This window comes from Zosterops lateralis (assembly GCF_965231275.1).
Source record: "Zosterops lateralis genome assembly, chromosome: 3".
Classification (NCBI taxonomy): domain Eukaryota; kingdom Metazoa; phylum Chordata; class Aves; order Passeriformes; family Zosteropidae; genus Zosterops; species Zosterops lateralis.
Window position 1 is genome coordinate 68,000,184 of NC_139764.1, and position 25,462 is coordinate 68,025,645.

The 25,462-nt window shown below is 43.1% G+C and overlaps 2 protein-coding genes across 6 annotated transcripts in view; one reads left to right on the forward strand and one right to left on the reverse strand.

Moving 5' to 3' along the window:
• Positions 1 to 9,129, forward strand: part of METTL24 (methyltransferase like 24) — a gene marked incomplete at its 5' end in the record, with an annotated part of 53,082 nt that extends 43,953 nt beyond the window's left edge. For all 5 annotated transcript variants that reach the window (XM_083856594.1, XM_083856593.1, XM_083856597.1 and 2 more), the window contains one exon: positions 7,220 to 9,129. In XM_083856594.1, coding sequence (XP_083712720.1) covers positions 7,220 to 7,534 — 315 coding nt within the window. In that variant the 3' untranslated portion in view covers positions 7,535 to 9,129. The remainder of the gene's footprint in view (positions 1 to 7,219) is intronic.
• Positions 9,130 to 16,485: 7,356 nt separating this feature from the next.
• The window catches only part of CDC40 (cell division cycle 40), a gene marked incomplete at its 5' end in the record, with an annotated part of 37,498 nt that continues 28,521 nt past the window's right edge, over positions 16,486 to 25,462 (reverse strand). Inside the window, 5 exons of the mRNA XM_083857165.1 lie at positions 16,486 to 17,445; positions 18,184 to 18,328; positions 19,749 to 19,825; positions 24,402 to 24,535; positions 24,619 to 24,734. Coding sequence (XP_083713291.1) covers positions 17,268 to 17,445; positions 18,184 to 18,328; positions 19,749 to 19,825; positions 24,402 to 24,535; positions 24,619 to 24,734 — 650 coding nt within the window. The 3' untranslated portion in view covers positions 16,486 to 17,267. The remainder of the gene's footprint in view (positions 17,446 to 18,183; positions 18,329 to 19,748; positions 19,826 to 24,401; positions 24,536 to 24,618; positions 24,735 to 25,462) is intronic.

Here is a 25,462-nt window from a genome sequence, read left to right on the forward strand (position 1 = left end):
CTCCTCCTGTCTTGGTTTACAAGTTCTTGCCACTGGAATTAGCAATATCTTGTTTAAATACCTTCACCTTAGTGTCTGGATCCTTTCTGGCATCTCTCTTTTGTTCTGATAGCAGTTTAAGATTTCATTCTCAAAAATTTGAAATCCAGAGGTCAAAGGCTTAGCAGCTCTTCCTGCCCCTCCTGAACCCCTGTCCCAGATGAAATCTGAGCAAGCATTTGGGGATGGTTTTTGTTCATGTTTTCAGGAATGTACATGCAGCTTTCTTCCTGTCATGATTGCAAGCAAATAGCAGGGTGGACAAACAGTGAAGCAGAAATGGAATGAAACAAATAGAGCCCCATGGAGGGGTATAGTCTCAAATGACTTTATTGCTCTGGCAAGTGCAGATTCCAAGTCCTCCACCAGATTTAACTGGAGCTACTTGGATATACCAGGGCTGCTGATTCTCATCCTGCAAGGGATGTTCTTTAAGGTGGGGTGGACATTTTTTTTAAGATGGGACTCTGATTCCTTTCTTCAATTGCATACATTGTGAAGGCCCCCATGGGCCCTTTGTTAATAAACCATAGGTCTTGCAGCCAAAACACTGTTTACTTTGAGCAACTATTTTAGAGTAGCCCAAGCCCTCCATCCCTTGCACTGCATGCACACACTTGCAGCTCTTGCTCCTCAGGGCTTTGGAATCAATTGTTGCTTCACCACTTGCCTTTTATTACAAACCTTCTCCACTGACAGCTCCCTTGTCCTGCTGCAATGTGCTTGTCCTGTTGCTGCAGGCTTTCACTTTTAGCAAGACCAGGGTAATGTAGCTTTCTGCAAGCCTGGAGCCGTCCCACCATCTGTGCTTGGTGCTGGGGCAGCACAAACAGACTGCAAGTGTTTGTTCTCCTCTAATGAAGAGGCTTGAGGGTCTAGCATACACCATTTATTCTTTTGAGTAAATATCCGTTCCCACAGGCATCCAGCAGCGTCTGGCAGAGAAGATAAAAAGAAGAGTTCTCCCTTTGTGGGAGGAGTGGGCAGCAGGGCATCTCCTGCAGGATTAGATTGGCTGAATGAGCGTTTTGCAAAGCAACTCATGCCCTCAGCCAGGGCTGTGCTTCCAGCTCGGCTGCTGGAGGAGTACATGCACTATTTAAAATGTCTATTTGCAGTATGGACATTGGCAAGCAGAGCTTTTGCACCTGATCAGGCTGTTAAATAATTTAAAGTCAGAGTTCCTGCAGATCCCTTGTGGGATTTTTCCTACTTGGGCAATCTAGATATTGGATTAAAGGACTGGGTGAGGGGTCCGGGGTGTTTTCATCTTTTAGTGTACAACAGGAGAGCCATGTGAACTGGAAAAGGTAACGTTGCAAATGGGAGCTGGAGCACAGTGTTTGTGGGCAGAGGCACACATTTGTGAGCTGCTGCCACTCGGAGCAGATGAGGAGGTTGCTGTTTGAGGGCTTACAACCTCATGGTGACTTTTCACCATTTCCTCTCAGGAACATCACATTGATGTTCCTTCAGCTAGTGGTGAGGTTCCTGTTGCTTGCTCTGGAGTCTAGTCTCAAAGAAATGGGGAACAAAGATCTTTGATGGTCAGTTTTTCTTGTGAGGGGAAGGTTTTCTCCCTCAGCCATGCCCATGTGCAGTGTGTGCCTGCTCCATGCAGAGGGTTTGTAGAACCTATTCTCTGGGTCACAGTACAGGAACCTTGGCCTTGCTGGGTAGCAAGTTAGACAAGATGTCTGGCTTTAAGATCATTATAGTGTAGAGCTAGCTAAACCCATCAAACCTGTCTGAAAATCAGTCCAAGCTTGGGGACCTGTATTATTGTATGACCAGAAGATTATTAACAAGTTGCCCATTGGAAAAGTGTCATTGAAAGGAGCCTTCTGCCAGCTCAAAGGCCTCTTCTTCTCTGCCTGTCCACTGGAGTAAGAGGCATTGTTTAACTGATCCAGTTAACTGGGCTGGAGGGGTCTATGAACCTTTTATTCTGTAATGGATCCCCAGAGAGAATTTGCTTCCAGATGTAGAGAGTATATTGGAAATGTATGGCATCAGAGACTAAGGAAGTGCTGTGGAACTGAAGTGACAGATTGCCCCCAGATCTGGGCTCTGAGACTGTGGAAAGGAGACACCTGGGATGCCAGTATGGGTCTTTCCTAGGAATAGTCCCCCATGGGAGAGCATGGGCAAAGTGCTCGTAGTGCTCCTGGGCATACAGCTGAGATTGATGCCTCCTTCATGTGTGGGATGGATGCATTTGTCTGGGGCCACTACTGCATCTGGCAAGCTGTTGCTGTACTGACAATATGCTGTGAGAAAGGTAAATAACTTTTTCTAAATATGATTTTGAAACATTTTCTCTGATTTAAGTGGTAAACATAGTATTACTCGATATCCTGCTCCTGCTGTGTAATGGGTTCATGGAAGTACAACATCAGAACTGGGAGAATAGACTGTCACTTGTGAGGCTGTGGAGAATCTGTGGTGGGAGTAGAGGAACAAAGCTTGCCTGCACTCACTGCAGGTTTTCTGTTTCAGTGATGTGTATATTGTATGAGTAACTTCAACTGGACAGTTGCCCTTTACTGTAAAAAAAGATCAAAGAACCCTGTAAGTGCCCAACTGCACAAATCAGCTTTGTGACTTTGATGCCTTAAGCAGATTCTTGAAGATGTGCCCGATCTGTCACACTGGGAGTCAATAATCTCAAATGACACATTTGTTCCAGAGCCAATTTGAAACTGGCTGTACAGACCACCACAGAGAGGTGTAAATGTGAGCAGGAAGGAAGGGAAGTAATTTGAAAGAGAATGCTGGTTGGAGCTGTACTTCACTGATCAGTGGTGGTTGACTTTTCTCCTGATTTCAGTATCTGTGTTGCACTGGCCAGACCCCCAGCAGTCCTGGTCTCACCAGTGGATGGCTCAGAGAGAGGCAAGATATTTCGCCTTCCCACTGCTCACGGGGAGCATGGGAAGAGACAGTCACAAGCTGCTGGGAGCATAATTTGCTATAAGGCTGTGTGGCATCCTGGCTGCCATCAATTACAGCCTTCACTCAGAATAAAAGGGAATGAAAGGGACTTTACATGCAAGCCATCTCCTGCTGGTGAGGATGGGCTGTGGATGCATTTTGAGAGGAAAGAAAATGAGGAAAGTATCATGCTGAAAATCTGCATGTGGGAAAAGGGTAAGAGGGAAGTCACAGTTAAACAAAACACACTCAAGAACCTGTTGTTACCTGCAAAGATGTGCTATCAAAATGTAAATTAAACAACTTTTTCTGGAGTTTTGTTTTCTGAGAATAGAGAATTGTACTTAGGTAGAGAGGGGGAAAACTGATGCACAAGCCAGCAGACCTTTTCTTGCTGTACAGCTGATGTCAAAATGGTAACCTGGTATCACAGGGAGCCAGAGCAGAGAAATAGTTTTCTCCTGAACTGTGAGAGCAGCCCTGCAGTTCAGGAGGCCAGGGTGGTTCTGAGCTCTCTCCCTGTGCCTGAAAGCTGTACCCAGCTCTCCTCTCCCTCCTCCCAAGCTTAAATTGCAGACCTGCTCCCACAGAACTGGAGGGATCCTCTGTACCTGACCTGCATTTGCTGGTTTTGCCTTTCCTGGCTTCCACTTCCACATGCTGAGCTCATGCTGGAAGTAATACAGCTAAATTGCTTCCTCCAGCTACTCACTCTCAATTGACTCTTCTCCATGGGGAGCTTTAAATGATGCCCACGGGGCAGCACAGAGCCTGAAATCCCCGTTAACCCTGGTATTTCAAAAGCGATCAAGGCGAACAGAGCTCAGATCTCTGCTTTAGGAAATGGTGCACACTTGTAACAAGTCATTACCCTAAAAAGAAGAAATGAGCCTTCATACAGTATGTGTTGACCTTCACTAAGTAAAACACAATTTTTTCAGCTGTTTTATATGCTTGGTTATGCATGGCCTCCCTTTCTTTTTTTTTCCCCCAAGTGTAAGTGGCACAATGCTACAGTGCTTTTTCGAGGGAGCTAAACTGAGAAAACATTCAAAAATCCACATTTTTTCCTTTTCTGTGATAACCTAGTTAGTTCATGGAGGATAAGAGGATTTGTGGAAGATAAGAGGAACCAGCCTTTGTGAGTGCTTGAAACTCACTGCCATACTTTTACCTTCAGGCACTGTAGATCTTTGCCCTCCAGGATTTATTCACAGCAGCAGACTCCAGCTGTGCTCCTGGGTGAATTAGAGCTCTGAATTTATAGATTTGTCCACTAATCCTTTCACTGGCACTTTGGATCAAGGCAACTGGAAGGTGGTAGTGCATTTCTTATCGGTAGTGTGCTGCTTATCACTGATGGCAAATATCTCCTGAGCTGTCTAATCATCACAAAACTTGCATTTGGTGTTAGCAGGATGCTTGTAATTTGCTCAGATACTCCCAAACAGAGCTGTTCTGCCATTCATTTTATAGTATCCATGGCATGCAATGGAGACTCTGGGCAGAGAGGGACACCCTGCCTGGAAGGCAGTCACAAAAGTTGGTGGGTTGAGACAGGTACCTTCCTCCCTCCAGGTTTCTGAGCAGTGCAGGGCGCTAAGAGCAACGGAGGGCCTCTGGTTTGTGTATGCAGCACATCACCACTAACCTTGTGTTTCTTTCCTGGTCATTTCATTATGTGTTCAAGCTGTTATTGTGGTACCTCATTTTCTCCTACTGAAACACTGGTTAGCAGCCACTTTTCAGATCAGTTTGCAAATACAGCACAGAGCATGCAGAGTGACTGCTGAGCAGCCAGAGCAGCAGTTAGTGTCGCAAGAGAAAAACAAACAAACCTGGAGGACTGGAAACATTACCATGGGAAAAAGATGTCCTGCTGATGCCATAAAGATCATGGGAAAACAAAACCAAACTCTTAGAAGTATTTCTTCCCCCATCCATCCACCCCTCCCCCCAAGAAAAATAAAAAGGGTTTGAATAATTTTTCTGCTTTCAAAGTTACATAAATCTCCCAGAGATAAAATCTGTGGTTTCTTAAGTGCAGCAGTGTGGTCCTGTGGCCATTTCACCCACGTGGAACCAACTGCCTGCAAAACTGCTTCACAGGTAGAGATATGAGTTGGTATTTGCAAAATAAATAACCAATTTAAATGTATGAAGGAAAGCAAGTGAGCTCACCCATGATGTAGTTCTCAGCTGAAATGTCATGAGCTGCATCATTACCATTCAGCCTCCCCTTGAACCCAAAGGAGCACTGTGTTCAACTGTTTCACTGACCCGCGGATGGACAGGCTGACAGGCTCTTTGTTAGAGAGGCAAGTTAGGAAATACCAGAGCTAAGGTTGTCTGTGCAACCTTCCTTTCTGCTCCCCATGCGGGCATACCACAATATGGGCTTTAATTCCACAATCCCTCGGTCATTTTCCGCTGGCCCCCTGCCTCCTACAGTGTGAAGGAGGCACAATGCCTCCTTAATGAGCAGAGAAGCGGTGGCTTGGCTTGTTATGATTCGCTCTGTGACCACGGGCCTCATTCGAGCCCTGCTCTGAAAATGTGGTGTTTTGTTTCCAGCTGTTTTACAGCTTGTTCCACCCAAGTCTCGTCCTTCACGTGCTCAAGCCCTGCACTCTGCAGAGGGCATTCAGTGATTAGCACCCTTGTTTTACAGACGGAGACCAGAATGGGCAAGTGTCCAGCACCTACAGATTCCTGCCATGCCATGCCCATCCACAGTGCTGAGGCACAGCCCCTGAGGAGGGCTGACATGGCTGTGAGTTCTGCACCCCAGCGCCTCAGCCCCTGGCATCTCCAGTCAGCCATTCATGGAACAAGGGAAGGTAGATGAGACCACCCCTTGCCACAGCCCTGTGGTTTCTTGGCCGTGGCCCATGCAAAGCACAGCACTAGTTGTACTGGGAATGTGCTCACAGCACAACCTCTACCCTGTGCCCAGGGCAGAGGGGCCTGTGACCCCACAGATGGGGCATGGCATGACACCAGCCAGGTGCCCTGGGATGGGCAGCTTAGGAGAAAAGTTGTCTTAGAAGTGCTTTTCCATTACCTGCCCACATTTCTCTCCTATACCTGCACATGTGCCTTTTGTGATACTGCCACAAATAGTTAGACTGTCAGAGAGAATCCAGGTTGGTTTTGGGGTTTTTTTTGTTTGTTTTGTTTTTTGCTTGGTTTTATTTTGGGGGTTTGGGGGGGGGGGTTCTTTGGCCTTTTTTTTTAGGAATTTTTGACTAAATAAAGCCTTCGGTTTTTCTGAGGAAAGAACTTCAAAGCCATCTTGAGTGTGAACAGATGGACAGAAGCATCAACTCAGGTGGAACTGGCACAGGCAAACACTACTGTCACTGTGTAGGACTTACCCCTGCTGAGCTCTGGAAAACAAGCTGAGCTCTGCAGCTTGTGACCACTGCTGCACTGTGGTCATTGTTTTCTACCAGGTGTGAAATGGTGATGAAGTGCTCTTTTTATGTTGAAGAATCCGATCGATTGCCTCCCCCAGCTGATCTCCAAAGTCAACCCGCAATTGTGTTGGGCGGATTGTTGAATATCTCACTACAAAATTAAATAATGCTCTAAAACTAGAACATGTCACTTTTCTGTTAGATCTGTTATTCCCTTTAAACACCTTCATGTCTCCTTTTCTGCTATGCCTTTTTCTTTGGAGGAGCTGCCCTTAAAGTCCTGAAGACGCTTTGCATAGTTATCCTTTGTTTTGGTCCTCCTCTCTCGGTATCTGTAGTGATGCCTGTAAAGGCTTCAGCCAGCAGCTTGGCCAAGGGCAGCTGATCACCTGAGCTGCTCACAGTGTTCGCTTTTTGCTTTGGTCTTCTCTTGCACTTGTGATGCATGTGGCATATGGCTCATGAACACCCTACTCAGCTACAGTGCAGGTAATCACTGTTAGAGGGTTTGGGTCTGTCATTTGGTTCCGTTTCTTTTTTTCATAGCTGTGATGCCACCTAAGAATTGTGAAGGAACCAGTAACGTGCTTTGGTTATAGGAGGAGCTTGGAATATGCAGCTTTTTGACCATGAGTTGGAGGCAGGAGGAAAAAGGCTGTGAACAGTCAAGCGTGAAGCACCGTGTACTGCCTGTGTTTGTCCTCTGAGACTTTTTGATTTACAAGATGAATAACTATGTGTATTGAAAAATGGTCCACCCTGGCCTCAGATGTTACTATACCTGCCAAGTTTCTCGTTTTCACATAGTAATGGTCCTTTTGTTGCAGATTGATGTCCTCAAGGCAGACGTGGAGAGCGCCGAGTGGAAAATTTTGGAAAACCTGATCTTGGAAGATGTTGTTGAGCAGATAGGACAGCTGGTGTTTGAGGTGCACATCCACTGGCCTGGCTTTGAGGTCAGTGGCAATGACAGCACCGTGGTGCGGTACTGGTACAGTCTGCTCCGCGAACTGGAACTGAAGGACTTCAGGCTTTTCCATACCTACAAAGACTTATCAAAACCACAGATGTTCCTGAAAAAGGAAGCCTTCAATGCCAGTAGCTGTTACACACTGAGCTGGGTAAATACAAGATGGAAATAGCAGAAAGGAATTTATGATGTGTGATTGTGAGCCATCTGGCCCCGTAGCGTTATTGAAGAGGATTTTGGCGTCACTGGCTAAAGTTGCTAAATATGCACTCAGTGACTGATAACAAATGAACTTTTATATTTATATGTTGTCAAAAGAACTGGCACTAGGAGAAGATACATTATGCAGATTTGTATAGCAATATATTTGCCAGTGGGTATGTTCTCCCAGAGGACAGAGGTTTCTGTAAAGGTTTGTCTGGGGGAGGTAAGAGCACGGTTTTTCCAGGCTGGCCATGGTTAGGCATGCCTGCAAGGAGGGCATCTCTCTGGGGCTGCCCTGAGAAGCTCTGCTGGCTGAGCTGGGCCAGTCCTGGGGCAAAAGAGTGCTTGTGATGAGGTGTCTTTTAAAGAAAGTATCAAGTGTTACTTCTCTGTAAAGTGATCATCTTTGATTTGCACCTTTTTTACTTTGGCCTTGTTCCCTATGGAACAAATTTTAGGCAAGAACAGTATGTTCTTGAACCCACTGGCAAATTTCAGCTGAATTTGACAGAGATAGAAATCACCACCAAACTAAATTCCTACCAATTTATTTGAGCAGTTTCTGAGTGCCCTGACAGGTTTTTTATGCTAGTCTGGCTGCAGAAAGTGACTTCAATGCTTCTGACACAGGAGACAGTGGGACAGAGGCAGTCAGCTGCTGGATAAGCTGCTGCCAGCTCTCCCTCACCCACAAGAGCCTTCAGACACAGAAGACAGGGCTTCCATGGTTCATCTGTTTACAGAACAGCTTGATTGAAATTACTCATGCAATGGCTGCAGCAAGTGGTTTTTGATCTACTGAGATATATGTAAGAGACAGAAGTGCAACCTGGTCTTTTTTGTTTGTTTTGGGGTTTAGTTGAACATTTCCTGATGCCTTTTCCAGTGCTGTGCCTGGATGCCTGCCCTCTCGTCACCACCTTGCCTCTCCCTGGCATAAGGAGGCCAGACCCTGGATCTGCACTGATGCTGGCAGAGGGGGTGGCCCAAGCAGGTGCCCTGGACTGCAACTGAGCTGGGGCTCTGCAGACTGGGGTGTGGATTGTCTTCAGTGCCCCTGGGAACCTTTGACATTCCCTGAAGAGCTAAGGAATGGGGGGAGCTAAAAAATACATAGCAGGTTGGATTTTTTCCTATCTTTAGATGAATTTTGACATTAAACTTTGCGTTAAAATACAAGATGTTACCACTTTCATGTCTTTGGCATGTGGATTTTTTAACTGCCTTTGGTTTCCAACTTCTACAAGTCTAGAACTTCCTCAAGGGAGGTGGTGGAGGGGAGATGCTGATCTCTGCTATCCAGTGATCAGGGACAGGACATGAAAAAAATGGAATGAAACTGTGTCAGGGGAAGTTTAGATGGGATATGAGGAAAAGGTTCTTCACTCAGAAGGTGGTCAGTTACTAGAACAGGCTTCCTGGGGAAGTGGTTATGGCACCAAGATGGTCAGAGATCAGGGAATCTCTGCATGGCTCTCTTGGTAACCTGATTGCGGTCCTGGAAGGAGCAGTGAGTTGGTCTTGATGATCCTTATTGGGTCCCTTCCAACTTGACATAGTCTATGGTTCTCTAAAAGTAGCTCCTGTTTCTGCTCCTGCATATCCCACCTGGACCAGGGCTTTGCAGACACCCAAAGCAGGGTACTTTGAGTGCCCACCATGTCCTCAGCTCTGCATCAAAATCGAAATGACCTGATGCAGATTCCCCATGTCCAAGGTGTTGGGCAAAGCCCTTTCCTCAGGGCTGAGCTACCTATGGTCATCCCGGAACCAGGTAATGCACAGTCCAAGACATCCACAACCTCTGAAAAATGAGTAAGAAATGTCTTCTTTGCGACAGCCAAAGAAATAGTAACCAGTTCAGTTGTAGCCAGCCTTGCTACAACTCTCATACATTAAGTACTGAAGTTGTTTAATGATGCAGAACCATGAGGAGAGTCATCAAAATGCAAGAGGCTGCCAGAGTTTCCTAAATATCTGGCATGTTGGAATGGCCACACTCACTGCACCGCAGAATGGCTCAAATCCCATTTTTCAAATAATGGGGTGGCAAGAGTCCAGCTGCAAGTCCTGATTTATTAATAAAGTATAAAAATATGGGCTCTAGCACTGTACAGTTTTTTCCTCCTAACTAGTTTTAGAGTAAGTAGCCCAGTAGCTTATTTGTTTAAGAAACCAGTAGATAGAGGTTAAAAAATAAATTACATGACCTCTCTCAGATGTTAAAATTCAAAACAGATGCATATCTTCCATCACTTATTTCCCTGAAGTAAAAATGGTGATATGCAAATTACAGAAGTGCAGTAGAGGTCCATCCTGGTTCTTTGGTTAGTAAGGGAGTTTAATAAACCCTCAGCTAATCTCTTGCTTGGGATTGCCAGGTAGTGTCAGGAGCACTTCAGGCTACAGCAAATACATCTTTGGTAAAATAGATTCCAATAGCTACGATAATTTTAAAGAAAACCTTATCTCTAATACAGGGTAGATAAAAGCCATTTATCATTCTGGAGGCAGTTATGTGATATTATTGGAGAAAATGAACAGTGCTTATTTAATGCACTCTCTACTTCACATCTCTTAGAGCAGAGTTACAGCCTTCCTTTCTGAGGTCTTGCTTTCATGCCCTTACCCCTTCTCTTTTATTGATCTCTTTTACCTAAAGGACAGACCTTTAAATGAATTCAGTTCCTGTCTCCTAATGACTGAGCTGCCAGGTATGTGCCCAGGGACACAAGCCAGTGCTGGCTGGCTGCTGCAGTGGACAGGCTGGTGCTGAGGGATGTTCTGTGGGGTCTGTGTCTACCCACTGCCGTACCCAGGTGCAATTGCCCCTGACCTGCTCAGAAATCATCTCCATACAGTAATCACTTGCCAGTGTTGCACTCCACAACTCTTCCCAGATCACACCTGCACAGAAATCACCACAGCTTCCCCTTCTTCAAGGGCTTAGGTACAGAGAGCACCATTAAAACCAGCGTGAACAGGGCATTCTGCCTTTGTAGCCACGGCCTGGAGACTGGGAACTGCATGGCCATGAAGGAAGTCAGACTCAGCCCCAGCTCTGTTCAGAATCACCACTACAGGTATTGTCCAGCTCTGCTCTCCCCCCATTCTTCTGGCCAGGTGCACTGGGCATCTCCCCACACTCCCTGCAGGCACCTACACCAGCTCTCCAGAGCAGCCAGTCCATTGCTTCCAGTCCTGGAGCCTCCTTCCTGCCTAATCCTCAGGCCATTCATAGTGGCCACAGCCAGTGCCAACCCCACCTAACAAAGACAATGACAGGTCTTGTTCCTGATGTGGAGCCATTATTGCATCAGCTGGACAACTCCACCAGGAGATGTTTCAGGTTGGTCTAAAGTGGATCCTTGCAGAGATGACCCATGGGTAAGGGCAATTCTACTTGCACAAATCCTTTTGTGGGAGTGAGGGCATTTCTCTTTCAGACAGGCTCACAGTGATTTATAAATCACACACATTTGTGAATCAGAACTTACAGGTGCTGTCCATAACCTGGAGAAGATGAAGAGAAGCAACAGAAGTGAATCCTCTCCAACTATCCCAGCTGATACTGCAACATGAACTTTCCATGGTGAGCCCACGGCAGCATGGACAGGAACTTACTAGAACACTGATACGCTCCTCCAGGGAAATCTGGGACCTTTCTGAATGTCACACTGGCTTCCTTGGAGGTTCCAAAATTTGCCTAAACAAAGGTCTGACCTCCTGCTGCACTCCAAAACCTGTCATTTATTGCATGTACTTCTGGCCTCAGGCTTTGATCCCATTGTGACTTGTGAAGGGTTGCTCTTCGAGTGCCTCTCAACTGTGAAAGAACAAAGAAAGCGTAAAGGGAACATATGTCTGGCCTTTCTTGGCAGATGCCAAGAAGACATATCACCCAGTAATACACCTGAAGAAATGGCACTCATTCTCTCTGGCGAATGATTCAACAGCTGAGACCATCTGGTTCATTACAAAACTTTGATTTCATGAGCTTCATTAGCCGCTCCCTTGTCCTTGAAAGGATACTCAGGGTTATTCAGTAGGAAATCACTCTTGATTTTTTCCTGCTTGTTAACACAATGTGACATTTAATTGCAGTCAGTAGAGACCTAGTTTAGTGGCAGTGGAAGTTCAGAGCTGACCTACATTCAGAGACATATTTATACCTGCCCCCCTCCTCTGGCTTTCAGGGGCAGCATCTGCAGAGCAAGCTTGGCTCTTGAAGGGAACCACCTGCAGTAATGAATGGATCTCTGTCCTTAAATAGAAGTCCCTGTTCATGATGCAGTTTGACCCCATGTAAAGAGTTTTGCCCGGTTCAGAAGGAGACCTTTCCAGAGACAGCCCATGTTACATCTCTTATCCCAATAGGCAGCACCTTGCACAGGGAAAACAGGAGCCTGCTTTGCACTGCCTAGAAGTGATGACTCAAATGTGAATACAAGTGCCCTGCTCTTTTTGGTGGATTACCAACACAGATCTTTGAGTTTAAGCAGTTTTCTGAAAGAAAGTGCAGTGGTATACAGTACAAGTATACCTTCTGCAAGTAATAAAAATGCTTCAGTGTCTCAGTATTTCTTCGGTATTTCAGTGTCTTCAGTATCTCTGGTATTTCCCCCCTCTGTATTTGAAATTCCATTTCTGAACCAATCACAAACCATGTGAATCCCACCCTTGCATCCATCTGCAGATATCTGGAGTGGAGCCACCACCCAGGTTACCACTGCCCTTGCAGGGAGGTAGGGACAGGTGCCTGACTGGTGTCAGACCTCTGAGGCAGCAGCAGCAGCTGTGCTCTAGGAGCATCTGTGTCTCTCCACTGACATCTCTCCACTGATGCCAGCCAGGAGCAGTCAAGACACAGGGACTTCACCAGACAGCCCCATGCTGACCTCTCAAACTGACTTACTAGGCAGCAGAAGCCCTGAAATAACTTCCAACTTCTCCTTTATGAAAGAAAAATTGCTCCAAGAAACAGGATAATCCATGATCCAGGAAGAAATATTCCATAATGTTATTCCACTCATTTAATATTGGAGGAATAATGACAAAAAGTAAACAAAACCCATCCTGCTGCCCCAAGGTACTCCCAAAGCATCAGCATCAGGGCAGAGAAAGAAACTTGCTGCAGGGAAGCTCTTCTGACAAAACTCAGCAAGGTTTTGGAAACTCCAGGGAATGGGCTTTCCATCTTTTTCCTGTAGATGTCTGGCCTGACAAATGATTTCAGAGTCTGAGTTTCCTTTTTATCTCCAAGGAATACTGGAAGGGATTTTTGTTTGAGCAAGTACATGAGGAGGAGCTGAAAGAGCAGGACTCAATGGGGATGCCAAAGCAGAACATGAACAACAGCCCTGGGCAAAGGCCTGGGGATGTTTGGGGAAATCAGCCTGGAGCAAGCTAAGGTGGGAGGTGAAATTGTTACAACTCTTGTAGGACAAGGCATTTTTCTTCCTTTTTATTTTTTTTTCCTCTTAATATCATTTTGCAAGAGTTTAAACTACACCAAAAAAGAGAAAGACTTATTACACAATTAAAGAGTTTATCTGGGGAATAGGAGCAGGACACCAACTGTGGGGCAATTACACTGGGAGAATGGGAAAGATTTGCAGCTCCCAGAACTATGTCTGGGTAACTGTCAGTGGTCTTGAAGCTCCATAAAGTTCCTGTTACTGAAATGACTCTCCAGGGGCCATGTGTGTTGCTGCCTTCCTTTCCCAAACCAGAGAAGCAGGCTCAGTTAGCCTTGACATATTCCAGATTACCAAAAAACCCCAAGGCCTAATGAGAACCTCTTACTCTACTGACCAATGCAGCACTGTTTCATTTGAGCAGTCCCCCAGTAGTGTGAAGCATAGCAGGGCAAAAGGAGGCTCAGAAAGGCTCAGTGCATTTAACACATTTTAAATATTGTCATACCAGATAACAAACAGGTCTGAGAACAAACTTCCAGTGTGCCTGGTGAATTTACAGATCCATGGCCCTCTGAAAGTTATTGCAGCTTGTTTCTGAAAGCTTTAAATGCTGCAAGCAGCTTCTGTAAACACAACCCTGCCACAAGCAGTTTTCTCTGAGTGCTGCAAGACAGCCGTGGTGTCTGTTTTGCTTATCAGCAAGCCTAACAGAAAAGACATATTTTACTGCAAAATACAAGGCTTAAATTTTTGAGTGTATGCTAGTGAAGACAACCTACATTTACAAGTCCCTTAAGTAGCCTCCAGAGAACACCCTCCCTGGCAACTGACTTTTTCTGGTGTATAGGTTATACTGTTTATAAAAGTCTTCCAAGCAGAACTCCCCTCCCTCCTCCGCTCTCTGCGTTTCCCCCCTCATGCAGGCTGCTTGTCATATGGAGTCTTCCTAGTGAACAGGAGCAGGATTTTGTAATAACCAGCTGGTAGAAAGAAGGAAAGTACATCGTGTTACTGGGCTCCTGGAGCTGCAAGGCTCCCTGTTTAAATCAGCCATTACAGACCACAGCGTTAAACAGCATACTGAACATCTGCCTGCTGCTAAAAATCGGATTTCTACAAGACAATCTTGGACTTTTCTGGATGTACAGTAATTTTGATGTTTGTTATTAGTAATGAGGGCAAAGACTGAGCAGCCCCATCTTACTGGGGACAATTATAAACTCTGAGCAAGACAGATGCCGAGACCATCTGCTTCAAGACAGCCAGCCTCCTTACCAGCAAGATGCACGAGGATATGTGGGCTATTTCCCCCTCTTGCATATGAAAGAAGTCCAAGAAAAAGCTGGCAAAAGGTCAAAGGAACTATCAATTTTCCCAGACAGAACTCCAAGAACGATGGAGACAGGTGACTGACCCGTAAAACTTCTGCTACAAAAGCAATCAGTATTAATAAAAGCAGCAAAATATTGGCATGTCATTTCTTAAAGTTACAGGCACATGATCAAGGGGAACAAAATAATGATGCTGTGATGGCAGCCTTGCAGTCCAGCTTGCCTGTGTTCCTTCCTGGCAGTGCAACACACTCGCCTCCAGCCCTCCCGAGATGTCCTTTCAGCTTGAATCACTCTGCTGCATTCCCCACTAATGTCCAAGGAAAATTAACTGTAGATCTCAAAACGCACTCTTCCCTTTTCTCCCAATGGTGCATTTCCCCTGGATCTATCTGCTCACAGGCCAAGTTCAGTGTAGAGGTCTTAGCCTAGACTTGCCCTGACCAACACCTGTAATAGACCAATTTCTAGTCATACAGGATGTGATTTGAGTTGATTAGCCCAGAAAGAAATCTCCTCCCAGGTGGCTGCTGAAAAAACAAGTCTGGACTTGCACCTCACTCACACACATATCTATCCTTGTGCACAGCAAACTAGCTGACAAGGTGAGCTTTGCAGTTTGCAACAAGAGGGAGTTATGCTCATGAAAATTCCCCCTGCAGGCTTCAATGCAGATGTGAGAAATTCCACAAAATATTAATGTGGTGACCAACTGTGAGGGACAAATGATTTTATCTGAAAGTTTCAAGGGTAATTTTGATTCTGGGCTTGCTGCAAACATTTAATCCAAATTCATCAACTCCAGCAGAATTGAAACATTTCTTACTTTTTTTGCCTCCAAAGATGACACCCAGTATACGACCACAAGAGTTTATACACTTATTTTTGTATTTTGCATATACTATTTTACAAGTATATTTCTAAAGTTCAGCCTGGTAGGTGACACATAGTAAAACACAGTAACAACAACAGAGCCAAGCATTTTGTGTATTATGATTTAAATGGTTTTAAGCATTCGGGAAAGGTGTTTCTAATGTGAAAGCCAGGATGTGTTCCTGGGGGATGATTTTCTATCTGCTCTATTCCTCTCTTCCTCCCTATTTCCCTTTACATATAAACTGTTAAGAGTCAGGGCACACTGCCATGTATCCATTTGGGAAATATATTTGATGGAGAAAACCCATTCCAAATTACCCCAGCCCACTTTCTTTTGAAGCAGCACCTGGCACACAGCACACACCAGAACTCAACTCCCAGCTCAGGAATCAAACCTTCCCTGTCAAAAGCACATCAGAAATTCATCCTCTGCAAGACAGCAGCAGCTCTTTCCCACCCACATCCTGAAGAGCAGAGAAACATGAACAGCCTCTTCTCTCCCTACAGCAGATCAGTCCTTAGGACATGCTGGACCAGCTCTTTCTTTCCAGGCTCTACTCTTTCGTATCAGTACTTGCATGGGAACAAAGCTGGGCAATACCCAGTTTCCACCAGGATGGTGCCTGTGAAAAGAGTGTGTGCAGTTTTTCAGGCACACAAGGCTGCTGGGATGGGAAAGTAACCAGGACTGTGTAAACTCACTGCACTTACACAACACATGAACTGACAGTGGAATGCCTCTTAAGCTCAGCATTACAGAGTTGGCCTAAAAATGCTTAAGCTTCCTGGTCACTCACAAGGGTCTAACTTGTGTAACTCACTTCTTGAAAGACCAGAATTTCTTGCAACCAATCCAACAACCCAAACCCCACAAAACAACCAACCATTTCCTTCCATCTCAGCCATTTGGGATTCTTTGCCTCAGCTTCTATCCTGCTGTCAATTAAGGTAATTATTCCTTTGCTATCCTTTATAATGGCTGAGAAGTGATTTGATTTACAGTAAACAATATCGTATAATTCAAAACTGTAATTCAAGACTGATCAATGGGATAAAATTTCCTACATGCATTTATGTTTATGGGCCCAAAAAAAAGAGTAGACAGGGAGTCAAAAGGTTTTTTTTTTCTCCTGCTGCCAACTTGCCTTAGTTTGAAATGAATATTGCAAGAGAATGAGTTTATCTGAACACTGATACAACTGCACATTAAAATACCAAATGGTAGGAAATATTTTATATGGACACTGCAAGACAAAAATTGAATAAAGATAAGCAGAGATTTTATAAAAAGATTTATTAAAAATAAGTTCTTTAAAGAGAAAAAGTGTGACATGTATATACATTAAATTGTCAAAACCCTCATGGGGCTTAAAATACAAACTATTTCAAACAGAACAAGAGACATTCACTTTTTTTTTTTTAACATGTCATGCTTATTGGAACGGAACAGCATATGGGAAGACAAAAAACCAATACACAGCACACAACCAATACGAGGAAAACCCTGAAAATGAAGACTGCTTGCAAAGGTGAAAGTGATTGATCCTCATGATTCTACAGACAGAAACTATGACTATGAATGGCATCTTCAGTTGATAGAGTTCACCTGACAACTGCTAGCTTCCAATTAATTCTTCATTTCTACTGTGAATTAGCAAATCTCAGCAAGTGGACTTGTGCTTATCTTTTCCAGCTCTAGTAGTACCAAAGATTTCTTCTTAGGAAAAAGTTACACAATTGCTGGTTTTCTCTTTAAACTATCTGACAGTCAGAACCACAAAAATATTTTTTCTTAAAATTATTTTATTTTACAAGAGTATTTTGCACAAGCAGAGGCAAGACAAACTGGCACATGATTCTGCATGCTTCAGATGACCTCAGCACAGCTTCCCAGATGCCATATTTAGAACTATATCCTTTCACTCGAGTCTTCTGAATTTCCTGGTGTTTAGTGTGTATATACAGTGGGCTGAGAACTGCAATATTACAAATGCCTACCCATCCTTACAGCAGAATGCACTCTAATCTCAGATGTATACAGGAATTGCATCTTTAGGTCTCTGTAGCACCCTCCTTAGTCCCACAGTTTAATCAGACCATCCCAGCCACACGTAATGACTTTGGATGTTTCATGTGGATGCCACACTGCACCAATACAGACTTTGTCATGTGCTTTTAACCTGCTGTAGAGTTTTGTGGTCTTCCAGTCCCAGATGTTTAGTTTCCCATCTGCATCTCCAGATATCACATAGCTGTATTAACAGGAAAAAAAATGAAAATTGTGTCGTGTGCAGACTGCTTGTGTGCTATTACAAGTAGCAACTGAGCAATAGAAAAGAGCTTCCCTCAGGGACCTTCTCATCTGCACAGCCTGCAAACATACCTATCAAGGAATTACCATTCATGCTGTGCTCTAAGAGCACACAAGTCCTGCAGAAGGTGATTCAACAACTGCGAGGTAAATGTGTTAAGCAGTGTGATTATACCCAGCACTGTGCTACTGGAACCCAAGAGAAAGTGCCACAAGTTCCTCTAAAATTATAGACACTTTTCCCTCTGGGTTTGCTGAGGTTATTCCCCAGTTTTTACAGTAACTCGTATCTTAGGTGCATACAGTACTAAATGTATGGGCATATTACTAAGCCAATAGGAAGAAAGAGATGGTTGTCTGAACAGTGAATGAGGATATCCACACCAGACCTACGAACTGGGGAAACTGGGTGAGTTCAAATCCCAGATACTCTAGACAAGGGCACATTGTGGGAACAGACCCTGCATTGCACACCATGTGCAAAAAGATGTGTGTCAGATGTGTGATCTCTTGGTCCCATCCAATGCTAAGAGTAAATTTTGTGTTCTGCTGCTTGGCAAGGGAGCTCTGCCTGATGCTGAGCTAACAGAATGACTTTGCACTCATGAATGTTGCAGGAGATTCAAAAGGAAATTTAGTGTCTGTACTTGCAATGAAGTTCATTCCCACAAAATCTTACCTCATATCAGGTGAAAAATCCACTTGACAAGCATAGCCAGCTACCATGTGACCTTTGAAAATTTTCTTTTTGTTTAATCTGAATCTGTTCTGAGCTCCAAAAATCAAGATTTGGTTATCCATCGACTGGCAAGCCAACCATTTCCCTGTAAATACAAAATAAACAAAGGTGCTGTTAGAGTGATGCATCTGAAGAAACAGACCTAACTGGGATATTTTTAGAGATTTTGACGATTTTTCTTGCACTATCTTAACCCAGATTTTCATTATGTACCAGGGTTCTAAGTAACAGCTGATATTGCTTCTGCCTGGTACTACCAAAAGTTGAAACCTTATGTTTGACAGGATTTGGGGTGCCTATTCCTATAAAACGCACTCAGGGTTCTATTAAAGCTCTGACTGTTCCAGCTAGGTGCTGCATCAACTCCGCAGATTTATTGTTAAGTTTTTAAGATACTGTGTAATCCTGCTGGTGCACATAATCACGTAACTCAGTGAGGGGAAAAAATGTCATCTAGCTGCACTCTACTTGACCACCTGTTTTGTGGGTACTCTAAGACAGTCATCCTCCTATTTTCTTTATGGGAAAATAGGTCTAAGGTAGACTGAGGAGTCTGCAACTATACAGCATTCTCTGCCTTAATGGAATTCAATTAATAAAGATATTTTAGTGAAAGAAAAATCCAAGCTTTTCTAATCATAACTTCATCTCATTTTGCATCCTGGCAGTGCATTAACTGTTGCCTGAGAATCCAGTGAAGATGATGTGCTACAGAGCACCCAGAACTGAGACTTCTGTCCTGAACTCTGCATATTGTCACTGCCTTTAAAGTGTTTTCTGCAGTGACAACATAACATTGGCTGTGCAACAAGTTGATCAGCCTCTACTTAGCATAATGGGACTGTTAACAGCAAATCTGGCAACGCTGTAATAATGGTGACATTAAAGCTATTTAAATTTGGCCAAAACAGATAACAGGAATTTTGTCCTGGATTTTTACTGATTACTTGAGGCACTAAACAATTATCCTTCGTCAGCATGATTCTAATTGAAGAACATAAACACCAGCATTAACATAAAGAAACACTGAGATAATTTGAGATTTCTCTTATGGGAGAATTATTTGGACTACATCCACAACAGAAGGGAACAGGACCATGTACAACACTAGTTTCTGCTTTAACAGTGGCACCACAAGGACTGCTGAACTTGCTTAACACTTTGCCACCATTGTCAGTTCCCTCTATTGTTTCTCTTAATATTTTAAATACAGCAAAGAGCACATGGTAACTCTATGGAGAGACCTTTTGCCTTGTCTGGATGATGGCCGAATTTTAAACTGATGTAGTTACCCTGATATAAACACTAATTTTGACAAACTTGTTCTTTAGAATTTTAAGTCAAAACAAGATCCAGTCCAATCTTGGAATAAGTGCAAGGAGTGAGTGGGGAGGGGGTTAGTCTGGGGGGAAAGGAGAATGTAACACAGCAACATCACAGAGATATAATCAGTAAGAGGTGCCTATGTAAATTAAGTCTAAGAAGGCAGCAAAGTGTTAACCTACCATTTGGAGACAAAGTCACAGCTGGCATGGAATGCATACTTGGCTCAGCTATGTACTTGAAGTCTACAGGAATGTCCCTGCAAAAGGAAGAAGTATGTGTTTTATGAAGACATGGAGATGTTCCAAAGAGCTGCTTCAAGTCAGCTGATTTACGTGGCAACTGAACCATGGAGAATGTATGGTGGCATCCAAAGGAAGAATATGCAAAAACTCAAAAATATTATGAATGTCAACCCAAGAGCTCCAGATTTGTGGCCATCTACATGATAATCACTGAGTGTGAATTTACCCCAATCAAACGAGCCAGTCTAAATTAGAGTCATAATTCTAATTGTCAAGAGCAAAACTGTTACACAAAGTTCCTCTATTGCCTCTGGTATAACTGCAGCTCTTACAAAGTTCCCATTTAGATAGTAAGAACATACTGACATATGCATGGATCTCATTGGAACATCTTATTGACTTCAGTTTTGTTTTAACTCAAATATTTCTGCCTTTTTAAAAAAATTCTTCTTTTTTAAACTTTTTTTTAAAGGAAAACAGGATTCTCTCTCACCTCTCTGACATGCCCTTTTCCTCCTGATCTCTCCAACTGAGATGCCAACCAATTCCAAATATTCACAGCTGAACTGAACGCTGAACTCCCCAGCTCAATTGCATAAAGACTCTGCCAGTGCATATTCTTAACATACACTGTCCTGTACAGAGGCCCAGGGTAAAAACAAGGACAGTCTAATCCTTACTCCACAGAACTGCCATTTGGTTTTGACTACCTAAATTGAATTACTAACGGTTTGTGCATATTCACAGTATTCCTCATACCCTGCACTGGAAGACTGGAAAAAAGGGAAGGCATGCACATGGCTTTCTCATTAAGCAAAAGAAACCTCCAGCAGAAAACAGATTTGATTAATGTCTTCTGCAGAAAACACATACAAAATGTTCTATAGCAACATTAATTAATACAAAGGGGATGTTTATGACTTCATTGTCTAATTCACAGAGCAGAAGAGCTGCTGGGACACTCAGAGCAGAGAGCGTGGGTGGCTGCCTTGTCCCAGCTGCCCGAGCCTTGTTGGATGGCAATACAGTCAGCATTAGCAAGGTAATTACCATCCTGCTTTATTGTGGAGGAAGTTATTTCCCATCATCTTGAGTTAAGCAACACACACAGGGGCAGCAGGGTGAGAAGCTGCTCTGTTGTCAGGAAGCGACACAAATGCTCCTGCGAGTTAAAATCATTTATTTCTCAGAATAAGAAGGGCAACCCACTCCATACACTCCAGGGATAAAAGCATGCACTTCAGGCCAAGGATAACCAGCTTCCAAATAGGCAGACCTAAGACTGCCCTTGGGCAGCAAATCTGTGAAGAAGTAACTAAAAATCCACATCATCTCTGAGGCTGATCAACACAACAGCAGTACCACATCCTACTCAAACAGTTTCCAGCTCCATTTGCAACATGACACAAGGTTATTGCTGCAGCAAGGCCAGGCCCTGATCCGCTTCCAACACCCAACACTCCTGCGGACCAACAACCTTCTGGAGTCCTCAATGCCAGGTAAAACCATTCCCACTGGAAGCCCCATTAAAGTCTCATCACAGAAGATGCATGTCCAATACTGAATTGTACTGAAGTCAGAAATTTAAATGCAGTACTGGTTGTTTTGCCTTCTTCTCCTTTTACAAATAAAGGCAGGCTCACCTATTAGAATTTATTCACAACAGCTCTGCTTTATGTTGATACCTACCAGGCACACTTAGGACAGCAGCAGGCTATGCTGCATTAAACTATTAGGCAGAATGAAGAGATGCATTTGTGTTGAAAATGTGAAACATTTGCTTCCAGTCAAATTGCTAAATAAGTAATGTCAGCCTGCTCTCTTAAAAAAATTACCAATACAGATGCTTATCATGGTTTCCCAACATCAAAACTCATGTGATACATTTGTTTTTTGTGACAAATATTTACAATTTAAATATTTTAAAGTCCTTTCCCCACTTCATAACATTTCAAGGGCCCAAAAGTTTTAAACGCTGGAAGTGATATCTGCTAGTCAGGACTGAGAAGTGTTGTACTCTGGGGTACTGATACAACTTCGCCCCCAGGCAAGAGGAAGAAAATCTTTTTAACAAAAGAAGGAAAAAAACAAGCTAACCCAAACCTTCAGTCCAACCCAATCTAGTTTTGGGACCTACACATCATGAAGACATCTCTGAGGAGACTAGACTATCTCTACCAGGAACCATGGGTGAAAAGGCCCACCAAAGGGCACAGCTTTACAGAGATGACAAGCCTCCCAAACCTGTCAGCATAATAGCTACATTTTCACTGCACAGTTCTTGCTTTCCTGGCTGACTTGGACGTAAAAAGCAAAAACAGCCTTCAAAGTTAAATGCCCAAATCATTTCACTGTTTACCCAAGCAGGATCAGATGCATACAAAAAAAGACAAAATAACATTTTGCATTTCTAGAGGAGAGAACACAGAATATGATACCCATGCCAACTTTAATATCCCAATCACATGAAATGCAAAAGCAGGCAAATTTTCAAGTACTCCCATTAATATTCCAAAATAAACTATGTAATCTACAAGAGGCTGTAGAATACTTGAAGTTTGAACTTTCAGCAACCAATCAACTGCAATTCTATGTACAGCCCAGTGAAATCTGGACGGGATGAATTCTTGGAAAAAGGAGATTTAAGTTCTCAGGAGTTTCTCACTGTGATGAAGGCAGACATGCCATCCCATTAGCAGTTCTGGCCAAGAGCTCTGGCCAAGTCAAAGTGCTTACAAAACACACTCCAGAATTCCTCTAGACAATTGAAATGAAGCAATTAGACCAACTTTTATTCATGGGCTTTTAAGGCCATACTCAGGTCATAATTACTTCCACTTTGTTTCTGTAGGATACTGAAGAAACATTGTGCTAAAGAACACACTGAAGAAAAGTGCCAAAAGGTGCAGTAACCAAATCATGGCTAAATAGCAAGTAATTTTCTTATCGACTTAGGAAAAAAGGATTTCAGAAATAATTTGCCATGGAAGTTTCTGAGCTCCAAAATCTTCTATAATGTATGTATTAACTTAGTTTTAAGGCATTTTAAGAATCTGGATCTTGAAATTAAAGAAAGATCTTTACAGACCAATTAACATATATCATGGTAGGTTGTGGGTAAAGGTTTTCAAGTCAGGCCCAGGAAGATGGCATTATATTTGCTCTTTATAAAACCAAAGAATTTCTCAACAACTGCATTACAGAATATTGCCTAGAGTTGAGTTCCCTATAATTTCAACAAGGGAGCTCTTTCTTCAGTGTACAACACACTATTACATGTTTTTTTCTTCAGAAGAAAAAAACTTCTGCTACCGGAACAATCAGGTTGCGATGTTCCCATGCCAAAACCTTTCTGCCTTTCCTGCTTTTCTCCACAGACTGGCTAAATCCACCCACTTCACTATTTATTTCAGCCATCACACAAAGCTCATAAAACAAGGGCAATCCAATCTCAAGGAAATAACAGATTTGTACAAGCAAGATCATCCTCCCACTCAGCAAAGAGGAGACATTCCTTAGCAGACATGGTATTGTAAAGACTTTTCTTTAGGGAGCTCAGTAAATTAGTAAATGCATGGTTCTACTTATGAAGTACTGAACAGAGGCTTTTTCTTGGAGTGGCATATGGTGACAGCATTTTGTGTCTAGCCTAAGCCTGTGTTCCCAGACTTTGGTCATTCCCACTGCTACTGGCAATGACAGCAGCCAATCACAGGCAAGCTGAAGATTTAGCTGGCTGCTTGGGTGACATTCCAATACCACAGACTAGAGTCTTGTCTAGGCTACAGGGAAAAAAAAAAAAAGCAAGCAGCTGGGAAGGAACTGATTAGTCACAGAACTGTCGAACTGGTGTCTGTATTATGCAACAGTTTTGCATGTGTGAACAGCAAAAGGAAATGAATACCTCAAGATATGGGACTGATTATTTCAAAAAGAAATTCTCAGATCATAGAGAAATCTTAAAAGTATTAAATTCAAGATCTTAGTACCTAGAACTATGTGAAAAACATTTCAGATAGGAGTGATCTGTTTTCTCTGCAGGTTAAATGTTAAAAAATGGAAGCAATTTCAAATACTTTATATTATTTTTTCTTGGACAGACTCTCCTTTTGCTGTCATCTATTGTATTCATACTGTGTGCATCAATTATTGCCAAAAAGCCAGACTAACAGAAAACCAGAATAAAGCTACACTAACCTAGTTATTTCAAACATGGGCCTAGTACCATATAATACTATGGACATCCAAGTGCAAAGCATTCAAAACCAACACACACCAATTGTAATAGAGCAGACATTGCTTTAAGAGTTAATTTAAGGACTAATACACTCTTGGGGAAAGAGCAGAGACCACTAAAAGAGTGCAGTGTGGTTCAGGCTGATAGGGCTGTCTTATGTTTTCTTTGGGGAAGAGGTAATCAGTGAAGTGTCTCAGGCATTAAGTCGGAACAGGGTTTTAAAGCTTTTCCTGAGCTAGCTAGAACTCAGTACACTCCAGTGACCTATGTGCTATGTGTACTTTTAAAAATGAACTCTCTTCTCAGGTGGCTCACAATATACTTTGAGGTAAAATTCAAAATTTTGAACTTACCATTCCCAGACTCTTAAACTCTTGTCATCAGATGTACTCACAAACCTTCTATTTTCATCCACAAACACAATGGTGTTGACAGCTCCCAGATGCCTATCGTATTCCTGCACAATCTCACCACTTCGAATATCCCACTACAATTAAAAGAGTCAGAATAAGAACCTGTTTTTTACTAAATGCCAGTATTTTTAGAGAAATACATATTGAGTAGACATACCTGTACAATTTTCTTATCTGACATCCCTGCAACAAAGAGATTTTGTTTATCTTCATCAGGATTAAACTTGACACAATAAGGAACCTTCCTGTTGGTGAATCTGGAAATACATTGCCCTGCAACAGAAAACCCATTTATAGTGTATCAGGTTGGAAGTGCTATGGGCTGATTGGTTGTTTGCAGATATCGAAAAAAAAGCACTTTACTATGAGCAGAAAACACTTTTTTTAAAGTCCTAGAGAGAATTAGAGGGCAGAATTTGCCCTGCTCTTCGGTTAGACCTTCTTTCACATTTGTGTGCGTGCACTTGCATAAACATGCACACACAAACTGTTCTGTCAGTTTGCTACAGCTTCCCAAACAATACAACTGCTCAGTGCCCTTTATGCCACCAGGACATAAGAACATAAAGACAGATTCAGGATATCACAGGCTGACCACTGTCTTTGCAGAACATCATCTCCTTAGGATCAGAGGTCTTCTCAACAACAGATACAAACTTGGGCAAGAGTTCAAGACTAACCTTAGAAAAGGGGTAACAGTAATCCAACTGCAAAATAAAGCCCTGACCTCCCCTCTTAGCTTCAGCCACAAATACTCTGGTTACTCATTATACGTAACTTACAGGAACTGTGTTAATCCAAAAGCTCTGTCTAAATAACTGAGTTCAGACTCGAGTTCAGACTCAACAGTGGAGAACTAGACTTATACCTTTCTGGCTATCACCTGTATAAGATTAGTGGCACTGCTAACCCAGAAAGATAACAACTTTTTCAAACATGGGAACTTCCTGTCTTAGGAAGAGACATGGGTTTAAAAGAACACTGACAAAATCTAACCTGTA